Source organism: Oryctolagus cuniculus, chromosome 6 (genome assembly GCF_051225735.1).
Source record: "Oryctolagus cuniculus isolate XC-2025 breed Fujian yellow rabbit chromosome 6, ASM5122573v1, whole genome shotgun sequence".
Classification (NCBI taxonomy): domain Eukaryota; kingdom Metazoa; phylum Chordata; class Mammalia; order Lagomorpha; family Leporidae; genus Oryctolagus; species Oryctolagus cuniculus.
Genome location: NC_142872.1, coordinates 130167572 through 130187431, shown reverse-complemented (window position 1 = coordinate 130187431; position 19860 = coordinate 130167572). Strand labels below are relative to the sequence as shown.

The 19860-nt window shown below is 39.4% G+C and overlaps 1 protein-coding gene across 9 annotated transcripts in view; it reads left to right on the top strand.

Annotated features, from left to right (window-relative positions):
* DPYS (dihydropyrimidinase) overlaps window positions 1–19860 on the top strand; it is a 111753-nt gene that overhangs the window by 26252 nt on the left and 65641 nt on the right. For all 9 annotated transcript variants that reach the window (XM_051844759.3, XM_051844755.3, XM_051844758.3 and 6 more), the window contains exons 5-7: window positions 10250–10406; window positions 12264–12405; window positions 14370–14512. In XM_051844759.3, coding sequence (XP_051700719.1) covers window positions 10250–10406; window positions 12264–12405; window positions 14370–14512 — 442 coding nt within the window. The remainder of the gene's footprint in view (window positions 1–10249; window positions 10407–12263; window positions 12406–14369; window positions 14513–19860) is intronic.

Here is a 19860-nt window from a genome sequence, read left to right as displayed (position 1 = left end):
TGTTTTGTTGTTGTTGAGTATCTTATTATTATTATTATATAGTCAGGTTATTAATCCTTTATCAGTTTGCAAATAATTTCCCCAATTCCATCAGTTGCCTCTTCACTTTGCTGAGTGTTTCTTTTGCAGTTCAGAAGCTTCCCAATTTGTTGTAGTCCCATTTGTCAATTTTGGTTTTGATTGCCTATGCCTCAGAGGTCTTTTCCAAGAACTCTTTGCCTATGCCACTGTCTTGCAGGGTTTCCCCAATGTTCTCTAATAATTTGGGTCATAGATTTAGGTCTTTAATCCATTTTGAATGGATTTTTGTATAAGGTGTAAGGTAGGGGTCTTGCTTTATACTTCTGCCTATGGAGATCCAGTTTTCCCATTTGTTGAAGGGATTGTCCTTGCTCCAGGGATTGATTTTACCTCCTTTGTCAAAGACAAGTGGGTTGTAGATGCGTGGGTTGATTTCTGGCATTTGTATTCTGTTCCATTCATCTATTCATCTGTTTTTGTACCAGTACCAGGCTCTTTTTATTATGATTGTAGTATGTCTTGAAATCTGGTATTGTGATGACTCTGGCTTTGTTTTTGTTGTATAAGATTGCTTTAGCTATTTGGGGTCTCCTGGGTTTCCATATGAATTTCAGCATCATTTTTTCTAGATCTTAGAAGAATATCCTTGGTATTTTGCATTGAACCTGTAATTCGCTTTTGGTAGTATAGAAATTTTGGTGATATGGATTTTGATTCTTCCAACCATAAACATAGAGGATTTTTCCATTTTTTGTATATTCTAATTTTTTCTTTACTGCTTTGTTTTTTTTTTAAGATTTATTTATATTTATTTGAAAGTAAGAGTTAGAGAGAGAGAAAGAGAGAGAGAGAAGTCTTCCATCCTATGGTTCACTCCCCAAATGGCTGCAATGGCCAGAGCTGCGCCATTCTGAAGCCAGGAGCCAGGAGCTTCTTCCAGATCTCCCACATGGGTGCAGGGGCCCAAGGACTTGGGCTCTACTGCTTTCCCAGGCCATAGCAGAGAGCTGGACAGGAAGTGGAGCAGCTGGGTCTCGAACCAGCACCCATATGGGATACCAGCACTGCAGGCCATGGCGTTAACTCACTGTGCCACAGCACCGGCCCCTTCTTTACTGCTTTGTAATTCTCATAATACAGATCTTTGACAATCTTGGTTAAATTTATTCCATTAGCTATTTTTATAGCTATTGTGAATAGATTAATCTTAGAAGTTCTTTCTCAGCCATGGCATTGTCTGTGTAAACAAAGGCTGTTGATTTTTATGTATTGATTTTATATCCTGCCACTTTACCAAGCTCTTCTATGAGTTCCAGTAGTCTCTTAGTAGAGTCTTTTGGATACCCTATATATAGAATCATGATATCTGGCAATAGACATAGTTTGACATCCTTCCCAATTTGTACCCCATTGATTTATTTTTCTTGCCTAAAGGCTCAGACTAAAACTTCCAGGACTATATTGAATAACAACAGTGAGAGAGAGCATCCTTGTCTGGTTCCAGATCTCAATGGGAATGCTTCCAGCTTTTCCCCTATTCAATAGGATACTGGCCATGGGTTTGTCATAAATTGCCTTGATGGTGTTGAAGAATGTTCCTTCTATACCCAATTTGCTTAAAGTTTTCATCATGAAAGGGTGTTGTATTTTATTAAATTCTTTCTCTGCATCTATTGAGATATTCATATGATTTTTAGTCTTCAGTTTGTTGATGTGATTTATTACATTGATTGATTTGCAAATGTTGAACCATCCCTGCACACCAGGGATAAATCCCACTTGATCCGGGTGAATGATCTTTCTGATGTGTTGTTGGATTAGATTGGCTAGAATTTTGTTGAAGATTTTTGCATCTATGTTCATCAGGGAAATTGGTCTATAGTTCTCTTCCTTTGTTGCATCTTTTTCAGGTTTGGGGATTAAGGTGATTCTGGCTTATAGAAGGCATTTTGGAGGATTCCCTCCCTTTCAATTGTTTTGACTAGCTTGAGAAGAATTGGAGTTAATTCTTCTTTAAATGTCTGGTAGAATTCAACAGTGAAGCCATCAGGTGCTGGATTTTTCTTTTTGGGGACGGTCTTTATTAGTGATTTAATTTCTGTCTTGATTATTGGTCTGTTTAGGTTTTCTGTGTCTTCATGGCTCAATTTAGTTAGGTTGGATGTGTCCAGGAATTTGCCCATTTCTTCTAGATTTTCCAATTTGTCTGCATAGAGCTGTTTATTATAATACCTGATGATTCTTTTTATTTCTGTGGTATCTGTTGTTACATTTCCTTTTTCATCTCTAATTTAATTGATTTGGGTTTTCTACCTCTTTTTGGTTAATTCAGTCAATGGTGTGCCAATTTTGTTTATAATTTCAAGAAACCAGCTTCTCATTTTGCTAACTTTTGTATTTTTTGTTTCAATTTTGTTTACTACTTCTCTAATATTAATTATTTTTATCTCCTACTAGTTTTTGGTTTGATTTATTATTGTTTTTCTAAGTCCTTAAGAGGCATAATTAGCTCCTTTATTTGGTGCCTTTCCAGTTTCTTGATGTAGGCACCAATTGCAATAACTTTTCTGTTAATACTGCTTTTGCTGTATCCCATAAGTGTTGATATGTTGTATTGTCTTTATTCATTTCCAGAAATTTTTTTATTTCTCTTTTGATTTCTTCAATGAACCACTGTTCATTCAGGAGCATGTCATTCAGTGTCCATGTGTTTGCATATGTTCTAGAGATTTCTTGAGTTGTTTATTTCCAGCTTCATTCTATTGTGGTCTGAGAAGATGAATGGTATGATTTCAATTTTTTTGAATTTGCTGAGACTTGCTTTATGGCCTAGTATATGGCCAATCCTAGAGAAAGTTTCATGCACTGGTGAGAAGAATGCATATCCTGCAATTGTAGGATGAAAAGTTCTATAGGTATCTGTTACGTCCATTTGGTCTACAGTGTTGATTAACTCTGTTGTTTCCTCGCTGATTTTCTGCCTGGTTAATTTGTCCATTTCTGAAAATTGATTAGTGAAAATGCCCTGTTACAATTGTATTGGAGTCTATATCCTCCTTTAGATGCATTAACATTTCTTTTAAATAGCCAGGTGCTCTGTAATTAGGTTCATATACTTTATAATAGTTATATCCTCCTGTTGAATTGATCCATTAATCATTGCATAGTGTCCTTCTTTGTCTCTTTTAACAGCTTTTGTGTTAAAATCTATTTTGTCTGATACTAGGATAGCTGTTCCAGTTGTTTTTTGTTTCTGTTAGCATGAAATACCCTTTTCCATTCTTTCACTTTCAGTCTGTATGTATCTTTGTTGGTGAGTTGTGTTACTTGTAGGCAGCAAATAGATGGGTTTTGTTTTTTAATCCAGTCAGCCAGTCTGTATCTTTTAACTGGAGAGTTGAGGCCATTTACATTCAAGAGGACTATTAATAAGTAACGACTTCTCCCTGCCAGTTTTCCATAAGTATTCCTATTGTTTACTTTGCATTGCCTTTGTGCTTTTACTGGGAGAGATTCTGCCTTCACCTGCTAACATAGTGATGACCATGTTTCTGCGTTTCTATGTGTAGCACATCCTTAAGCATCTTTTGTAAGGCTGGACAGATGGTGACAAAATCTTTCAATTTCTGTTTGTTATGGAAAGTCTTTATTTCACCTTCATTCATAAATGAGAACTTTGTAGTGTACATCTGGGTTGACAGTTTTTTCTCTTAAGACTTGGAATAGATCTCGCCATTCTCTCCTAACCTGTAGGGTTTCTAATGAGAAGTCAGCTGTGAGTCTAATTGGAGATCCTCTGAGAGTAATCTGGCATTTCTCTCATGCACATTATAGAATCTTTTCTTTATGTTTTACTGTGGAGAGTTTTACTACAATGTGTCATGATAAAGATCTTTCCTGGTTGTGTCTATTAGGAGTCCTATGTGCTTCCCGTACTTGGATGTCCCTTTCTTTCTGCAAATTAGGGAGGTTTTCTGTAATTATTTCACTAAAAAGGCCTTCTAATCCATTCTCTCCATACCTTCAGGAACTTCTAAGACCTGTATGTTGGCCTGTTTGATAGTATCCCATAAATCTTCAATATTTTTTTTTTAGTTTTCTAATTTATTCTTTCTTTTTGGTCTGACTGTAAAATTTACAGAGGTTTGTTATCTCACTTATATATTCTTTCTTCTGCCTCACCAAGTCTGTTGTTAAGGTTTCCACTGCAGTTTTCATTTGACCTATATTCATTTCCAGCATTTCATTTTGATTTCTCTTTAAAATCTCAATTTCATGGAAAAAATTTCATTTATGTCATGTAATTATGGCATTGATTTATTTAATTCATGGATTTGCTTCTGATTACTTCTAAGTAATCCTATGATCAAGTTTTTGAAATCCATTTCTGGCATTTCTTCAATCTCTTCATCTTTGCATTCTAGTATTGAGGTGTTATATTCTTTTGGGATATCATGTTGTCTTTCTTATTCTTGTTTCTTGAATTGTGTTTATTTTAAGCATTTGTGGAGATACTTGTTGGTTTTTTTCCCCCTCTGTGGTGACTTTTATTTTTGGACTATACCTCTGTGGCTAGTGGAGTGTCCACTCTTTCAGTGAATACCCCAAGGTGTGTGCTGGGTGTGGCCAGGGAGCTTTGTTCAGTGCTAGACATTTCATGAAGACTATATTTAGCAATTGACCTTTTAAAAACTTACCTTCATATTCAAGACTGACCTTTGCTTCTGAAAAATTTCCTGCTATTAATTCTCCTGTATTCATTTTGCTTCCTTTTCCTGGGATTCCTTCATCATTGCCCATCAAAACATTTAATGATTTTCACCATTTTTTTTAAAAAACCTTTGAAATTGTACTGTATGGTTTAGGAAAATTTTGCAAGCTTTTCCTGCCCTTCTGATGATCTTTTGCTTTTGTAATCATACTGATATTTCCAAGAAAACTTCTTTTTTTCTCTGGCTGCTCTTTTTCCCAGGGTGGTTTATTCTCTTTTTATATTTTTCTTTTAATAGATGGATTATCTTACTGGCTTCTCTAAGAATATTAATGAAGATTTCTTTTTTAAAAAATCATCTTCTGTTTTCTGGATTATCTTTGATTTTTCCTGAGTCAATTTTTCAGTTTTTGAAAACCTAGATCCTTCTTTTTGTGCTTCTTGTACTTCTTTCCAATGTCTGTTCACTTCCCCACACCTCCCAATAGAACATGCATGCACATAAATTCACGATTTTCTATGCTTTGTTTCAAATAGTGGTGACATCACCCAGCAACTGAACTTGGAGCTTTACTTGTATATATTATAATTTGTTTCCCATTTACAGCTGAAAGATTCAGGATACTTTTATTGTTCAGTTTTCAGGCTAACTTATTTTAATTTTGTCTTAATAAAACTCAATTCTTTTATCCATGTTCCTGTATTTAGGGTATAAGTATTATTTTCATTTCAAACGTGAATAAACTGTTTTCTTCATACTTTTCATGAAAATATGTATCCTTTGTGGTTAGTTTTTTGTTTGGTTGTTGTTGGTTTCATTTGGTTTGATTTCAACTTTCCTTATAGTAGAAAGCTTTACTTCTCAGATTTATTTTTGAAAAATAACAAGTTTGCAAATTTGTGAAATATAAAATTCTCTTCCAGGGAGGTTTGGGATGTCTCATTTTCTATTTTATTTAGACTCTGTCTCCCATGTATTCCTCTTGTGTTTTAAAAGAAGGGAAGAAAGACCCCGTACAGCAACCACACTATCCCCAAATGGTGGCACTGGCTGCTGCAAGTCAGTGCTAAGCAAGAGAAAACCAAGTCTTGCTTGCGCTTGCACTGTGCGCTCCTGCCTAGTGCCTGGGGCTGTGGGAAGATGAATGCAGCTGATCAAGGTGGAAGCACATCTCAGCTTTCCTGCTGCTGTTTCTTGTACAGGGACATCCAAACATCCCATTGTCCTTCATTTTTAGAGCAAAATGAGCTTTAGAGCCAATTGCAAAGCCATTGAAAACTATCCACTCCAAAACATTTTGAAAAATTGAATTTCATGACTATAGGGAAAGTAACATTTCTGGAGTATATTAGTTCCCTGTGGTTGCCATCACAAAGTACCACAGGATAGCTGGCTTAGATACCAGAAATTTATTTTCTCTCAGTTCTGGAGTTTGGAGGCCTGAGATCAAGGTGTTGGGAGAGTTGGTTGTGGAAGAAGCCTGTGCTCACAGGGCCTCTTCTTGGCTTGCCTGTGGCCATCTGCTTCCCAGATCTGCACATGATCCCGCCACTTTTTGAGTCTGTGTCTACTAGCTCTTCCTATGAAAACTCCAGTCTTTGGGGTTTAGGACCCATGCTAATGGCCTCATGTTAACTTAATTTCCTCTAACTAGGTCTTATTTCCGTATCGTCTGAGGCACTGACAGAACTTCAGTATATGTATTTGATAAAAAAAACACCATTCAGTCTATATCTTGAAGTGACTCCACAGTCCCAGGAAGGCTCCCTGTAGTTTCACACACATGCATTGATTTGCCCTTCACACAATTGCCACATTAGAAGGATATTGTGATCTCATTTCATACATAAGAAACACTGACAGTAAGAGCAATAACTCACCTTATACAAGGTCACCAGCTAAAGATCAAATTTGAACATAAATCTGTGTGATCCATTCTACCAGACTTTTCCTATGCATTTTTCTCTCCATTTCTTTCTTCTTTTGTAAATGTGTTGTTGTTTTGAAGCAAAACAATGCCCAGGAAATTTCAACTTGTGCTTTTAGCTAGGAAAATGTATTTACTTATTTATTCATTTATTTTTATTTTGAATGGCAGACACAGAGAGAGAGGGAGAAATTGATAACACACACTCACACACACACACACACACGCAGATCTTCCATTTGCTGGTTCATTTCCAAAATGCCTACCTCAGCCAAGGTTTGGCCAGGCTTAAACCAGGAGCCTGAAAATCAATCCAGGTCTCTCACATGGTGGCTGGGACCACCCTACTTGAGCCATCACTTGCCACCTCCCAGGGTGTGTATTAGCAGGAAGCTGGATTGAAAGCAGAGCTGAGACTCTAACCCAGACACTCCGGTATGAAGTGTTAGCATCCCAGGTAGCATTTTGATGACTGTGTCAAATGTCCACCCAGGAATTGGTTTTTATAGTGTTTTTGGTTTCCTATTTAGTGGGTAGCATTTTTGCTCCTGGAAACCTATGCAGCTTCTCTGCCTTTTTCCACCTAAGGCCTTTAACAGATCTCATGACTCAGTAACGTACTGCGTGCAGATCCATTCCTGGTGTTAACATTGGCTCTTTTGCCTTTGTCTAATAAATGGGTTGTCTGGTGGGGGAGGGGGCTAGTCTGGATTGGGTTGACATGGTTCATTGTTTGAAATATTTAGAAACTCTCAGAGGGCAAGATGCCTTTGAGTGGGAGGTTACATCATAAGGGCAAAGTCTTTTTTTTTTTTTTTTTTTTTTTTTTTTTTTTTTTTTTTTTGGTTTTGAGCCAAAGGATGGGGAAGGAAAGGCTGTCTGTGGGTAGACAGAGTACTACTAATGTACAACTCACTGAGACAGTGGAAGGAGATTAATGGTGAGGGTGTCTCTATGTCCCAGGAGTTGTTGAAACCATCTGGTCTAGAGTGCAATCAAGAGACTATCAGGCTAAGAACGGATATAGCACTTTTCATTGCCAACCTGCTGAGCATAGTAAATAAAACCAGTAAGTGAATTGGAAAATTGCTCAGCCACATCTACAAATACCTTGTGGTTGACTTAAACATTTAAAAATACATGCTCTTTACCAAGAGATGAAAAATGATACTTTTCCTAGTAACACATCCTAATTCTGGCTATGTCACTAATTACTGAAGCATTCTTGGACAAATTAGTCTCATTGATTGTCAGTCTCTTTGTCAAACAAGTATGAAGATTGCTGTGAAGGTCAAATCGGCTCATAGGTGAGAGCTTTGCAGATTCTAGAGTGCTATGCAAGCTACTTATTTTATTGTTGCTTTATTTTAGCCTAATCCAACAGCACCCCTAATTAGTCTGAGTTGTCCATTTTGTTTATCCAGATTATCCAAACCTCCTATTTCCCCTGCCCTTTTTTTGCCTCTTGTATAATTTCCAATCCTCTGGAAATGTTTCAGGCCCTTGTGAAATAGAGGGAAGACTATTAGGAATGTGTGCTTGTTCATTTTTAAATTCTTGTATTTACTGCTGCTTAATGGAGAGATAGATGAAAACAGCCCAGTCAACAAGGAGGTGACTGTATACGCCAAAAAGTGGCCTGTCATATTTTAAAGGAGCTAAGCCATTCTAAGGAAATTACCTGTCATCTGGCTTCAAAACAGTTCTGGCAGACTCTTGGTAGATGCTGACACTTTTAATTTTCCCTGAGAGCTATTAAAATTGTAGGACTTTTGGAACCATATTCCCATATCACCTTGATGGGCCAAGTGATTGAATAGAGCATGTGATAAGGATCTTTCCTCTGTGATGAAGCACCGTGGAAAATCCTGAGCTGGCAACTCGTAAAGTGATTGCAGATCAAGTCTCTGAGTCCTCATTGTCCAAGCATCGGTAAGAAGTGCTCTTGGAATAGGAAGGTCTCTTTGTACTTGCAAAGGAAATAGCGTGTCTGTCGTGCTCTCTCTCTAGAAGAGAGTAAGTACAGTACCTCTTACTTCACTGAAAGTGATTGCTGCTCACGCGAAAGGCCATAAAGAGTTGCTTATGGCGCTTTCCCCTTCTCTGGGAGTAGGTTTTTGGGAACCAGGAAGGGGATGGTGTTCATCTATGTGTGAGCCTCATGAAAGCAGAGGATCTCGACCATGGCGAAGCCCGGGAGATAATTTTAGTGACCATAGTTTCATACCAGGTCACTTAAGAAGTGAAATTCTTAGGCTTCCATAAATCTTGCTTTCATGGTTTTTCAAATTGCTCAGCTAGCTAGAGGAAGATGGCTAGTTTGAGGAAGAAATGATCTGTGCCGCTAGGGTGCTACATCGCAGTGTAATAGGACTCGGGCAGCTGGTGGCCATCCACCAACAGTAGTCTCCAAGGAAGTCGGTTAATTTCAGTTATATTTCAAGATTTTAACTAAAATGTGGCATCTGATTAACCAGAGTGAACTAATTTGGTATGCCAGCATCTCCTTACTGTGCACTCCTTTTTATGATTGCTTGGGTACGATGAGGTTGGTGCCAGTGAATCTATTATTCTGACAAATGCTAATCAGAAATAGGATTCTGATTTTAAATTCAAATTCACTGTGCACTATTAACTTTCAACATTGTGTGCTTTTGATGGCCTCATTTGCATGATTGTTAAAATATGCATTTCTGTCTATGATTTTATTATCTGAGTGTTCTTTCATTTCATATAAATTTTTTGAGAAGCTTTTTCAAAGGATTTGGAAAGCTTATAAATCTATTTTCAGCAGAGATATACTGTGATTGTCCATATGACCTATATAATCATTTTCTGTTACCAGGCTAGGATAACACAAAAGTTAGGACTACTAGAATCAAAATACTTGTGTTCAAAGCATACCTCCTCCAATCCCTCCATGTGGTGGAGAATAAGTGGCATACCTGTAAAGAAGTTATATAGCCCATAGCTTGTCTTCATTTTCAAATGGATATATTAATAGGGTTTGCCTGATAGAGCTTTTGAGAAGATTCTATTATGATGGCACATGGATCTCTCACTAGGTAATGCTGTGGTAAATTGGATCTAATATATGAATTGCTTATAATTACAGAGATTTATTTCTCATTATATTCAAGTCCATCATAGGTTAGCTTTTGCCTCTGCTCCTTAGTTCTTTCCCTCTGTGGCACAACTGAAGGCGCAGCTCCTCCTGGGGTCATGACAGTGGGAAAATGGCAGAACCCCACGATGGCTCTTATTCCTTCTGCTTGGAACAGCACAGGCACCTCTCATTCATGTCTAATTGGTCGAAGTAAGTCCTGTGGCCAAGGCTACAGGTATCAGGTGAGCAGGAAGAATAGTCTACTATAACATGCAATACACAATGACTGGCACAGAGTAGATTGTCAATAAACTTTAGCTGTCCTTTTTAAATCCTGTTCACAAAAGCAAATTATAGTTTCGAATTCTGCTAAGTATCAATATTACTGTCTGCTAGAACAGAGAATGCTAATGTGTATGTGTTTGTCAGATGGCTTTCTTAGGAGAAAATCTAGGTGCTGAATGGTTCCTTTGAACATTCCAGGGAAGGTGGTCTATGGAGAACCCATAGCAGCAAGTCTCGGCACTGATGGCACTCACTATTGGAATAAAGAATGGCACCACGCAGCCCACCATGTTATGGGCCCACCCCTGAGACCAGACCCTTCAACGCCCAGCTTCCTCATGAACCTGCTGGCTAAGTAATCACTTTGCAGATGACTGTGAAGTGTTTTTGCCCAAGGAAGGTTTTACAAGTCTGAGTATTTGGTGGGAGAGAGCTTGTCCTACATCTTCACTATGTACTGACCTCTCAATATTCTTTCTATTTCACCTGACAGATTCTGGGCACTCCCTTGGAAAACAAAAAAAACTGGAAAACAAAAGACATTGGCTTGATTATGTTTGTATATGTTATCTGTTTATTCTTTTTTTTTTTTTTTTTTTTTTTTTTGACAGGCAGAGTGGACAGTGAGAGAGACAGAGAGAAAGGTCTTCCTTTGCCGTTGGTTCACCCTCCAATGGCCGCCGCGGTTGGCGCGCTGCGGCCGGGGCACCGCGCTGATCCGATGGCAGGAGCCAGGAGCCAGGTGCTTTTCCTGGTCTCCCATAGGGTGCAGGGCCCAAGCACCTGGGCCATCCTCCACTGCACTCCCTGGCCACAGCAGAGGGCTGGCCTGGAAGAGGGGCAACCGGGACAGAATCCGGCGCCCCTACCGGGACTAGAACCCGGTGTGCCGGCGCCGCTAGGCGGAGGATTAGCCTAGTGAGCCGCGGCGCCGGCCTGTATATGTTATCAAAACCTTTCCGGGGCACAGAGAATCAGATAATTTTTATTGAAATTTTTTATCTTTTGGTTTTTTTTTTTTTTCTCTTTCTTGATTCTCAGAGCCAGGGCTCTTCATTCTGGTTAATTTTTTTTTTATCAGAAAAAAAGAATATTCTTTTTAAAAAAGATTTATTTATTTTATTTGAAAGGGTGTGGGGAGGGGAAGAGAGAAATATTCCATACTCTGGTTTATTCCCCAAATGGCCATAATTGCCAGGGCTGGGCCAGGTGGAAGCCAAGAGCCAGGAACTCCATCCTGGACTCCTTTGTGCTGACAGGAACCCCAGGACCTGGGCCATCTTCCACTGCTTTCCCAGGCATATTTGCAAGGAGCTGGATCATAAGTAGGGCATCCAAAACCCATATGGGATGCAGGTGGCAGCTTAACTCACTATACCACAAAACCAACCCCCAGAATACTCTCGAATTAAAAATTTTTAAATGCTGAAATAATACAAGAACAAGTTTGTTGTGTAGGAAACTGTGTCACCTTCTGGGAAGACAGGATCATTTTTCTGGAAAATTACACTATCTGTGGACATCCTGACACTCCCTATTCACAGGTAGTTGGATTTGAGTTACCAAGGAACTTTTCACTATAGACTGTGTATGAGTTCATTTGCCCTTTTCCTTTAGCTTCCTCCCTCCTTCACACTTCTACATCCCCCAGATGATTCACAAGCCAAAGCAGCATTCCTGTCCCTGTGACGTCACCATCATCAGCCAGTGTCGCACCTCTTGTTTATCACAGCACAGCCACTTGGCTAGAGGTTGCCCTGAAGGACCTGCCCTCCATTCACGTAAATCACCATGGTGATGTCATTGTGTAGTTCTCTCCTCACGAGGAGTTCTGCATTATTGTAGTGACACTGAAATTGTCATCATCAAATGGATGCAGAAATTATCCATTTCCACGCAAGAAATCGAGTCTCAGACAAGCTCATAATCATGGAGCCAAGACGTGATGAAGCTGAGCCCAGAACCCAAGTTTTCTAGCCTGTGACCCTGCATCATGCTTCTTGTAAGCATGTTCTCTAAAAGTGCTTCCTAGGATAAATTCAGGAGAGGGGTGAAATAGACACGTGAAAAACACCACTCATTCTCCAGTGCATTTTTTTGACTTCCAGCTGAGAAGAGGCGTCAAGAGATTAGGCAAGGCTACGGTAGTGTCCTCCTAACACTGTCTGTCAACCCTCTCCCATCACATTCATGCTTTCTTTTTCTTTTACAGTGATGATCTAACCACAACAGGGACTGACCACTGCACTTTCAACACCTGCCAGAAGGCTCTTGGGAAGGATGACTTTACTAAGATTCCCAATGGCGTGAATGGTGTTGAGGACCGGATGTCAGTAATATGGGAGAAAGGCGTGGTGGGTTTCACAGGCTTCAGAATTATTTTGCCTTTTCTTCAACCAGGACCCTGCTTATTGTTGGAGGCACAAACCCCTAGAGAGAGCTTTTTGCTTGTTTTCCCAAGGGTGGAGATTAGGCATGCAGTGCTGTAACCACCACCATGCTGTCCTCTCTCTCCCCACCAGGATATGGATCGTGTCAGTAAAGACATAATGGCCTTCTCTGCATGCTTTAGCGGATTCGCTGCACTGATGTGCACAGACATTCAGGGACAGATTTATTGTTGAAGTTCCTGAAATGATATAGCACTTCCACTTGACTTCTCATGTTCTTGAATCCCACTGATGTAGCCGCACAGCTGGTGTCTCTGTCTCCAGTGTCTCACTTGCTAAGATCTACTCTATATTCTAGCACCAAAGCTACCACTCAGAAAGGAAGCTCTTTCTATTCATGCCACTTTCCTTTCAAAAGCCCTTTAGTTTCCCCATTGCTTAAAGAACATTTGAATGCTTAGTTTACATATGGGGATCTTCAAAATTTCAAAATATCTCTCTAGCACTGTCTTCTGCTAATCATGCTCCTTAATGCTGTCCCTTATCCTGACTCTAACCACCCTTGATGACTTACTTCCCTTCTCTTTCTCTTTGCTTAGGTTTTCTTTCTTTCTTCCTCTCCTCTCCTCTCCTCTCCTCCCCTCCCCTCCTTTCCTTTTTTTAATATGTATTTATTTACTCAAAAGGCAGAGTTACAGAGAGAGAGAGAGAGCTTCCATGCACTGGTTCCCTCTCTAAATGGCCACAGTGGCCAGGGCTGATCCACCCTGAAGCCAGGAGCCAGAAGCTTTTGCCGGGTCTCACAAGAGAAGCATTGGGCCATCCTCTCCTGCTTTCCCTGGTGCATTACTAGGGAGCTGGATGAGAAGTGTTGCAACCAGGACTCGAAACAGCGCCCATATGGGATGCCTACATCATGTGCCTTAACCCACTATGCCACAGTGCTGGCCCCTGCTTAGGTTTTCTTGATAACAGTCCAACCATCCTGTATGAACTTTTGCTATCACAAAGAGTGATATCCATTATAGCAGATTTTCATAATTTATTTTAGCTTCTTTTAAATGGCTTCAAAGTGATTAAATATTTCTTGGTAGCATACCTGAGATCGTAATATTTTCTGAAACATTAAGATGGCTTAGTCCAGGACTTTAATTTCAGGACATGTTTTTTTTTTTTTTTTTTTTTTTTTTTTTTTTTTTTTTTGCAACAACCTTGTGATAAATAAATCTTAAGAACACTCTTACCATGTAAACATACATAGGGATAAACCACCTACACTTTTTCATTTTCTTAGGGTCCACATCTCTTCAAAGTCTGTCCCTATTAAAATATCTTGGAACGGACTGTTCATGATTATTGATGCATGTAAATTTCAATTACATAAAATTGAACCCACTGAATCAATTTTTCCTCTTTCTAAAGCTGCTCTTATCAGTCTTTTTTTGTTTGTTTGTTTTTAACTCTGTACTAGTTTATCAAATGTCTACATGATTATCTCATAAATCTTAGGTCTGCAATAAATAAGGCAGATGATAAATGTAGTAGGTGGTGGTAAACTTTAGATGGGAAATCATTGCCAACATTTTGCAGTCATCTGTAACAATGTGTATGATTCTGGGCAGGATGGAAAAATTAGTAGGGGTGTTTTTAAGCTGATAGTTTTTTTTAAAGTTATGTTCAGGCTTCCATATAATAATAATAATAATAATAATATAATTATAATATAATATAATAATAATATATATAATATAATAATAATAATAATATAACCATATAATAACCAAATAATCTCCATCATTACAGTTATGGTTGTTTGATATGTGTCAGCATCAGAGATGTGGTCGGTTTCTCAACGTAAGACATTAGGTGCACTTCTCTTTGTTTAAGAGATATGAGTCTTGTATTTTTTTACTTTTTTTTTTTTACAGCATAGTGGTAAAATGGATGAAAACCAATTTGTTGCAGTTACCAGCACCAATGCAGCCAAAATCTTTAATCTTTATCCAAGAAAAGGAAGAATAGCTGTAGGATCAGATGCTGACATTGTGATTTGGGACCCAAAAGCCACAAGGTAAGTTCTTGTATCTCTTGGCTTCGCCATGGAGAAAAAGTACTAACTTGCAAAGAAGTTGTGCTCTGGTCTTAATCAGCCATTTCTTATTAGGCAATTTATTTAGCCTTGCTCAGGTTTTTTGAGCCTATGCACATTGTGAAAGTTTTGAAGTACAAATATTCCTTTGTTTTTCTTGGCACGGAAGATGCAAATGCTGTGTTGCATCCTCTGGAAATGGATACAGATATGAGTAGAAAGCCAATATGAATTTGCCACTGCAGTGCCTGGCAAATGCTTGAGTTCACACAGAGGAGAGGTGCAAAGCAATGAAAAAAAAAATCAAAGGCTTCATTTGAAAAGGGCTGAATTGAAAACTTGAAATAATTACAGCCTTTTTAAAGCTTTCAGACAGAAAAATTCCAGCACAAAGAATATCACTTTTAGTTAGCCAAATTTTCCAGTTGAGTTCATCTTGAGCCTATCATTCCCAATAGACTCCAGCTTTTTGTTTCCAATTTCCATAATTCTATGTTAATATTGCAGATCTGGCAAATTCCACCAGCTGAGGAAAGCATTCAACAGAGGTTGGAGCTCTGCTAATTTCTCCTTGCAGGATGCGAGCACAGACATCACCTGCATCCTGATTTGTGTTTTTCATAAACTGCAGTTGTAATGGAGAAGTCCCACATGCTTGAGCATTCTGGGTGTGTTTTCATGCATGTGCCTATGTCAACAAGTGTACCATCAGTCTTATGCCTTTATGGTACAGGTGTTTACTTGAAATCTATTAGTTTTTTTTTTAATGTAGTAAACAAATATAGTTTCCTGGGGGGCATTGATATTGTCACAAAGACCCAGGTTTCAATTAAAGGGCTCCTGGGCTATTCTCTGGAGCAAAGATGACCATCTGAAGAAGTACCCTGCCCTCTCTGTGAGCCTAAAAGCAAGCGCAGGGTACTCCCTTAGAAAACACCTGTTCTGTACTGCTTGACACTCTCCACAGGGTCCTCAGTGTCCCCACTGGGACTGGTTCACAGGGTGGGCAAAGCAGCCTTGGATCAAAACTTGGGTGAATCACCTCTCCCTGGTTTACGATGCACACAGTACCGTGAGCAGTGATATGAGCATTTTATTTCCGTAAATGTCCTAATGCACCAACGAGGCACAACCCAGGGTCTTTGTTGTTGTGCTAAGAAGCTACTGTATTTAAAGACTAAATATCTGGCTGTCAAATGATCTAGGTCCCTCTCTTTGCACAAAAAATTTCAATAAGTAAAACCAAATATGAACAGCTTTCCTCTGGGCTCAAAACCTGTGCTCAGGAAAGCAATGGGAAAAAATTGCTTGGACTTTCATTGATCTGTAGATGAACTGAGCATGTTGTGTCTGGAGAACTGGTATTGTAAATATCAGTGTACACAGGGCTGCTATGCAGCCTCGGGAGCCTGCCCAGGATCATCTTTGCTGTAATTCAATTTAGGCTGCTGCAAGGACTGGGACCAAGTAGTTCTTTTGAAATGACTTGTGGCTTAAGGAGACCATAAGATTCAGTTAAGAAAACCTAGATGATTTCATAAAGGAAAACGTTACCACATAGAAGCAATGTTTGTGAAAAATGATAGTTTTGAAGCATAACATCTGGGAGAGTCATAGCAATGATAATAATTAGTTATAACCTGCCTTTACACAGTTCTAGTAGATTTGAAAATGCTTTGATATCTAAAATGTGGTTTACCAGGTAAGACAAATACCTTATCGCTATGAGAAAAACCATAGCTGTCGACAGTGTAGTCACAAATCCCATGGGAGAACCTGACTCATGTTGTGTCAGGATATCAGAGTCAAACCCTTTGAATTACACTTCTTCCTCCAGTTGGGTGGATCAGTAACTGAAAGCTTCCTGGGACTTGATTACATTCTCTGTTATTCCTTATCCAAGTTGAGGAATAATGACAGTACTCTACTGAGTGATGTGACCATCTGATCTCATTCCCGATCTTATGGAGGGCTGCAGGAGGCCATTCCCCAGGGTTCTTCTTTCAATCCCATATCTGTGTACCTGACGCAGGGCATAGCTTCGAGAGTCTCCTTGGCTGCTTTCATTGCTAAGGACGACATCAGCTCAGGAATAAGGCATTGTGTTCCTCAGACAACTGGACAAAGAGAAACGACCGAACGTAAGGTTGTGAATAATTCACTTACTTTATTTGCCACATATTGCTGCCTGGAGGATATTTATAGGCTGTGATTATGTCTCCTTGAGTCATGATTTTAGACTATATAAATTTAGACCACTTTCTCACAAGTCCTAGCTACTGATTTCTGTAACATTGTTTTGTCCTTTCTTTCCTGTTCAGTTGGTTCACAGTAGTGCGTAATGATCCAGATGTGTAGTTTTTTAAAAAGATCTGTGTATTACTTGCTTAATTTCCCTTATTTCTAGTCTAAGAATAACTAACTTAAGGTCAAGCTAAAAAGCTTCTATGCCTTTAACTTTCTCTCTCTCTCTCACCAGTTCTCTAATATTTCTTTTATTATACCTGTTCTTCATTTATACAATAACAATAGAAAATTAAGTAATTACATTTTAATATATGAGATAAAGACATCTGTTAGGCATTGCATTATTAGTATGAAGTTTTCTTTAACTATGAGATTCTGGTGTACTTTCTGGTCCTAGATCCATCAAAAGTCATTTAAAGTCTCTGACTAGCCACTCTCTCCTATATGAAGTTATTGGTAATTGTTATTACTAGTCGTTGTAATGTCTACCTTACAAGATTTTTGTTGGAATCACAAGCTAGTGCATATAAAAAGCTTTGTAAACTGGGAAGACAAACACAAGATGTGTATTATTATGGTTATTTTGTATTTTTAAAATTTATTTTCATTTTTTGAAAGGCAGAGAGAGAGAGAGAATGAATCTTCCATTAGTAGTCCATTCCCCAAATGCTCTTTTTTATTTTTTTATTTTTTTTATTTTTTGACAGGCAGAGTGGACAGTGAGAGGGAGAGACAGAGAGAAAGGTCTTCCTTTTGCCGTTGGTTCACCCTCCAATGGCTGCCGCGGCCGGCACGCTGCGGCCGGAGCACCGTGCTGATCCGATAGCAGGAACCAGGAGCCAGGTGCTTTTCCTGGTCTCCCATGGGATGCAGGGCCCAAGCACCTGGGCCATCCTCCACTGCACTCCCTGGCCACAGCAGAGAGCTGGCCTGGAAGAGGGGCAACCGGGACAGAATCCGGCGCCCCGACCGGGACTAGAACCCGGTGTGCTGGCGCCGCTAGGCGGAGGATTAGCCTAGTGAGCCGCGGCGCCGGCCTCCCCAAATGCTCTTAACAGTCAGGGTTGGGCAAGGCTGAAGCCAAGGAATCTGAAACCCAACCTGGATCTTTCACATGGGTGACAGAGAAGCAAATACTTGAACCATTGCCTGCTATCTTCCAAAGTGTGCATTAGCAGGAAACTGGCTTGGAAGCAGAGGAGCCAGGACCTGAACCACTTAACTCTGATATGGGACGTGGGCATCCCAAGCGGTAACTAAACTACTATACTACATGTCTGCATGCTATTTCCTACTTGTCTAGTTTGTGTCATTCTTTGCAGTCCTTTTTCATTTTTTGATTGTTCCAGTTACTTTGCCTGTGGTGACCGGGGAGGCAGATGAACCACAGGCTTCAAGTTTTCTGACCCTCAGATACTTTTAAAAAGCCGGAGATGTCTATGTTTTGCTTTTCTTGTTTTACTGTCCCATCAAAAACAAGGAAATAGTATTAAGAAATATTGAATCTCAGCCGGTGCTGTGGCTCACTAGGCTTATTCTCCACCTGCGGCGCCAGCACCCCGGGTTCTAGTCCTGGTTGGGGTGTCGGATTCTGTCCCAGTTGCTCCTCTTCCAGTCCAGCTCTCTACTGTGGCCCGGGAAGGCAGTGGAAGATGGCCCAAGTCCTTGGGCCCTGCACCCGCATGGCAGATCAGGAGGAGGCACCTGGTTCCTGACTTTGGATCGGTGCAGCACCCTGGGTGTGGCAGCCATTTGGGGGATGAACCAACGGAAAGGAAGACCTTTCTCTCTCTCTCTCTCTCTCTCACTGTCTAACTCTGCCTGTCAAAAAAAGAAAAGAAAAGAAATATTGAATCTCCCTAGTCCCCTTTGTATCCTGCTTTAAGAATTTTCCCTAAGATTCTATCAGAATATTTTGCACTATATTTACCTATTTCAATGTGAAACTTGCAGAGCGTGCGGAAAAAAGAGAGAAGGAGTATTGAGAAGGAGACTTCATGGTATAATGAATCTGCACAAGAAGAAAGTATATTTATCATGGTGCACAGTAAAAGAGATTTTTTTCAGAGCCTGTGTGCTGAGTCCTTATCTGGGTCAATTGCAATACCAGTTTTCTCTATTCTCAGCCTGGTTCTTATAAGAAAGTTGTTCAGCTGGACTGGCTGTTCTCAACCAAAATTTATGCTAATGACCTCAGTTAGGACCTTTCTGATGCACAACAATGGTTTTACCCTTCTCTAACTGCCCGTCAGTCATACCTAGCTTTCCTCTTCCTTAGAGGTGGCCCATCACCGTCAGTCCTCCGCTTGCCACCCTGCACACACATACTGTGCCACAGTCTCTATTCACTTCATCCCTTACTAATATTCTTGAGATATAGTTTCAATTTTTAAAGTAAATGATTTATTTTAGAATATTTCAGATTTATAGAAAACTTGCAAAGATAAAACAAGGTTCCCATTTACCCCATAACCAGTTTCCATTATTATTTTCGCTCATTAGTATAGTGTGTTTGTCACAATTAATGAACGAGTATTGTATGTTATTGTTAACTAGAATCTACTTTTGAGATATTTCCTTAGTTTTTACTTAATATTCTTTTCCTATTTCAGGATCTCATCCAGGATCCCACATTATACTTAGTTGTTATGTGTCCTCTGATCTGTTGCAGTTTCTCTGACTTCATTAATTGTTTTAGTAATATTTTTTTCTTTTTTTTTCTTTTTTTTTCCTTTTTTTTCCCCTTCAAAAATTGTTTATTTATATGAACAGTTCCTAGCTCCTGATTTAGCATAGAGCTTTTAAAAGAGCAGAGACTTTATATATTTGAGTTTGAAAACGTTTCTGCTATTAACCACAAATAACCCTATTTGTTTTAGTAATATTTTAAAAAATGTTTTTGCTTATTTATTTGATTTGAAAGACTGAGAAACAGACAGTAGTATCATATCTACTGGTTCATTCCCCAAATGCCTGCTACTTCTGGGTCTGGGTCAGGTCAAAGCCAGGAGCCAGGAACTCAATCCAGTTCTCCAACATGTATAGCAGGAGCCCAACTACTTGAACCATCAATTGCTGCCTCC